Below are 4,322 nucleotides of genomic sequence, written 5' to 3' on the forward strand. Positions count from 1 at the left end.
CCCCGGACGGACACCACAGCCCATTGGGTCCCCCGCTCTCCCCCGCCCTCCCTGTACTCAACTTTGATTGTTATGTTGATTCGAATTTAGAGTTAAAGCTTTGAAAGCAGCAGTGGTGAGTTCTGCGGCTGCCGCTAGCGAGCAACCTAGCACTGCTTGACAACAGTTTGGTGTAGCCAGTAACTGTTACCGAACGTGTTCAGCAGCAGGATAACTATTCACCCAAGTTTTTCCAGAATTCGAACAATCCATTATAACGAACAATCCAACCAATCAGCGAACGAGAGTGAGAGCTGGTGGATCGATGTCCTAAAAGATTCCTGGGACGCGAACTGGGCACGCGTGTCCCAAACACGCGTGTGCTAAACACGATTGCCCGGTTCGTGTCCCAAACACGCGTGTGCTGAGCATTGTACTAATTTTGATTATTAGACAAACCATCTGTGGATTGTGTCTAGGAATCCGTTTTGGCACTTCACGCCTTCTCGTGGATTTTTCAAGGGTGTTTCCGGCATGGTATCCTGTCGACTGATGTCCTGTTGTCGACTGATGTCCTGTTGTCGACTGATCTCGCATTCCCAGAAGGTCTTGGGTTCCGGGTTTACAAGTCTTTGACCTTTAGTCAGCAGAGCTCGGTCGGTAACATATACCAAGCCATTCTGCTGCATACCTCTCCGCTCTTCGGGAGATCGTGCTACCTGATGCTGGGGAGCCATGGGTGCAAAGCCAGGGTAATTGTGCGGCGTCGCGGCACCAAAGGGTAGTCCGGCTCCCCCATACGTCATTTCACCAAAAGCGTTGTGCCGCGGTAACACTCCAGTCGCGCCCAACGCATTCACCATGCCACCATTAGGCATGCCATTACGGATGCCGTTGCGCATGCCACCATTAGGCATACCGCCGCTATATCCGAATACGCCGCCACTCGTGATCCGTTCCGTCGTGAAACGTTCGCTGGGAACCATGCCTCCGTTGGCCCCCAGACCTCCGTTGGCGCAGAGCAGCACTCCTCCGTTCGCCGATAACACTCCTCCTCCATTCGTTACAACGCTGCCCGACGGCGATGAACCTCCCGAGGTGTAACTTGGTCTTAATACACCTTGCATGGCTCCACCTTGCATTGTTCCACCTTGCATGGCTCCACCTTGCATTGTTCCACCTTGCATGGCTCCACCTTGCATTGTTCCACCTTGCATACCTCCACCTGCATCCTGTAAGACTCCAGTCCCCGCTTGTGTCAGTCCAGCCCCGCTTTGGGCGGTAAACGCAGCCGGTTTCGAAGAGCTGACGGAAGTGCTTCGTACGGGCGGCGGTGGGTCTTGACTAAAGAGGCCAAAGGTGCCGCCGTAGGCAGCGGAGAGGGCAGCGCTAGGCGAGACTCCATGTGCCTCGCCAGCAGAGGCGGCGCTGGGAGAGTTGCTCATGGAAGCGCTAAGTGAGGCGTTGTAAGGACTGCCCACAGAGAAGAGCTGGCCGGCCGCAGAGGGTGAGCCGACCGCGGCCTGGGGAGTCATGTTGACTGAGGGCAGTCTGAGGGGCGTTTCGTTGGTCAGCATGGAGGGGCTGCCGACTACACCGCTGCCGACTACACCGCTGCCGACTACACCGCTGCCGACTACGCCGCTGCCCACTACACCAGTGCCGGCCTCTCGAGATAGGACAATGGCCGTGGGCAACATGGGACCGCTACCGGACAGAGGTGAAAGAGCGGTGGTCGAGGACAGCCCGGTCGGCGTCGCAGAAAGGGCGGGTGTGGATGATAGTGCCTGGGTCGTAGAGAGAAATCCCGGTCTAGAATATTTGTCGTGCCTGCTCAGAGGCGAACCCACAACTTGGGGAGCCTGCCGGTAGTTCACAGGCGACCCCGGAAGGGGTCCCGATAGGGACCCTGGAAGGGATCCTGGAAGGGACCCGGAAAGGGACGAGCCAGGGAGAGAAGCCCCGGGAAGGGAAGTTCCGGGATGAGAAGACCCGGGAAGGGGCGACCCGGGAAGGGGCAGAGGAGTGCCCGTGGGGGGGTGCAGCGAGCCCGGTGTATAAGTAGATGCCTGGTAGCTAGAGGGTGGGTAAGGAGAGGGTGGGTAGTTAGATGATTGATAGCTAGAGGGCTGGTAATTGGAAGGTGGGTAGTTCGATTGATAGTGTGAGCTGGAAGGCGAGCCGGCAGTGTATGGCAAGTGCTCTTGTACAAGTTGGGCGATGACTTTTTGACTCGTCAATGACCGGTTGTCTTCATCGTTCAGAGGCACAATAGCCGGCGGCCAGACCTCATAGTCTTCGTCTTCCGCCCCGACTGAGTCGTCGTCCGCTTCCGCAAAAGGCGGCAACGAAGAGCTATACAACCAACTAAGCGGCTCCGAGCTCAAAACACGCGACGAAACTACCTGGGACGAAACCACCTTGCTTGCCAGCACTCTCGGGTAGCTTCTCATTTAAAAATTGGATGCACTGGTCAGTAACCAAAGACCCGTGCCACTCCAAATACCTCTACGTCTGTCAAGACACCCAGCTAGCGATTTATCGTATCAATGAACGTGCAGAAACCCCACGACGAGATGAAGAAACCGAGTTCTCCCGTGATGAAGACCACGACGAAAATGAAGACCACGACGAAAATAAAGGCAAATGGATCGAGGTGAAAAATAGCATCGAACCCACAGGCGCTACAGTGGGAGAAAACGACGGTCGGCGACATACCAAGGCGATCCGGAGATCGGTCATTGCTTTGGACGTGTGTAACTCAGAGGACTGGTTGATTACTTGTTCTTTTGATGGTAAGGGTATTTTGTGGACTCGACCAACGACAGGGTCAACCCCCTTCTCATGGCGATATAAGGCCGAATTTGATGGACAAGGAGCGGAGATGAAGGCTGTTGCCATATATAAACCGTCTCAGGGGCTCGTGCAACCTCAAGGGGGGGATGATTTGCCCCTAGTTGCGGCCTGTTGTCGAGATAAAACTTTATGGGTCTTCACGTATGACGCCGACCAGAACGAATTTACCTGCCAGAGCTTGCTGTCCAAACACACCCAGGACATCAAATACGTTACGTTCCACCCCTACCTGCCACTCCTGGTCTCGGCAAGTTACGATGATAAAGTCATTCTGTATAAATATGACCCCTATGAGGATACCTGGCAAGACTTCAAACAAATGCGGGATCACAGCTCCACCGTGTGGATGGTCACGTTCAGCCTAGACGGCACCCGTATGTACACTACCGGTGCTGACGGCTGCCTCTGCGTGTATCACAGCGCCCAGCTTGCCACACAAAGGAAGAAAATCACACACTACGGGCTGGGTCTTCTCAACAAACGCCTGGTAAGACACACACTGTGTGGGGCCCAAGCGCGCTGGGTCAAAGCGCGCTGGGGGTCAACACCACATCACCCAATGGGTTCACCCAATGGGTTCATCAAACGCGGCGGTGCTTAGATCACAACCATTCCCGACGATTGGCGTTTGGTCGATGAATTCAACGTGGCTGAACTGCAACCTACACTGCCGCTGAACATGAATGTCAACCTCTACACGGTCGCCTTGCGGGCTCGCAAGGTGCTACTAGCCAGCAGTCTCGGAAGCATCTATGTCAAAGAGGACGACGGCTCTTGGTCGATGGTGGAGGCTGCCCACGACCGTTGCGAAGTGAATTGCGCCATCTGGCTCGACGCCCACTCATTCGTCAGCGTAGGAGACGACGACGTTGTCCGACTGTGGACAAGCCACTGAACTTCTCGTAACTGACGAACGAGTCAAGGAGCGTAATCGAAAGAACGATGAATCACAACCGACCGACCATACCCGAAGGAGTACTGCGCTTGGAGACTGCCTTACTTCTCGAGGCCTTCCTCTTCGTCTTCAGGCGTTCCTGTTCGGCTCCTCCGTCAGCGCTTCGTACGCGAGCGCTTCATACGCGAGCGCTTCCTCCGGACTCTTCTTGCCGGACTCAGGCGCTTTTTTTCTGTTATTCGTGGCGCATACTGGCGTGTGGCAAGACGAACGGATTACTGGAAGACGACACTGTATGCATCGACCGGCAACACATCTAGCCAGTCGCAGGGGGAGAAGAGGCAGGAGGAATATGTTTCTCGACTTCCTGTAGCCAGAACCTCATGAACTTCAGTTTGGCTTGAATCGCCTCGACTAGTTGTTCGGCGAGAGGCCGAATCCAGTGGCCGTCAGGGTTATAGGCGAAGCAATTGTTATGAATGAGCTGAATGTCGTGTTCGAACTCTGTCACATTCCGATACTGAAGAGATATTGTGTTACTACCTGTCAATTACTACCCATCAATTACTACCCGTCAATTACGACCAAGTGT

At 54.8% G+C, this 4,322-nt stretch overlaps 3 protein-coding genes across 3 annotated transcripts; 1 reads left to right on the plus strand and 2 right to left on the minus strand.

Moving 5' to 3' along the window:
- Window positions 1-428: 428 nt before the first annotated feature.
- GNI_032750 (hypothetical protein) lies at window positions 429-1,679 on the minus strand (the record flags this gene model as incomplete). The annotated part of the gene is made up of 1 exon (XM_011130899.1): window positions 429-1,679. The coding sequence occupies one exon, from the start codon at window positions 1,677-1,679 to the stop codon at window positions 429-431; it is 1,251 nt and encodes a 416-aa protein (XP_011129201.1).
- Window positions 1,680-2,443: 764 nt separating this feature from the next.
- GNI_032760 (putative cytosolic iron-sulfur assembly protein) lies at window positions 2,444-3,730 on the plus strand (the record flags this gene model as incomplete). Its single annotated transcript, XM_011130900.1, has 2 exons — window positions 2,444-3,322; window positions 3,437-3,730. The coding sequence occupies 2 exons, from the start codon at window positions 2,444-2,446 to the stop codon at window positions 3,728-3,730; spliced, it is 1,173 nt and encodes a 390-aa protein (XP_011129202.1).
- Window positions 3,731-4,046: 316 nt separating this feature from the next.
- Window positions 4,047-4,214, minus strand: GNI_032770 (hypothetical protein; the record flags this gene model as incomplete). Its single annotated transcript, XM_011130901.1, has 1 exon — window positions 4,047-4,214. A coding segment is annotated over one exon (168 nt), but the record flags the coding sequence as incomplete, so codon positions are not given.
- Between the last annotated feature and the right edge of the window lie 108 nt (window positions 4,215-4,322).

This window comes from Gregarina niphandrodes, assembly GCF_000223845.1.
Source record: "Gregarina niphandrodes unplaced genomic scaffold scaffold00004, whole genome shotgun sequence".
Taxonomy (NCBI): Eukaryota; Apicomplexa; class Conoidasida; order Eugregarinorida; family Gregarinidae; genus Gregarina; species Gregarina niphandrodes.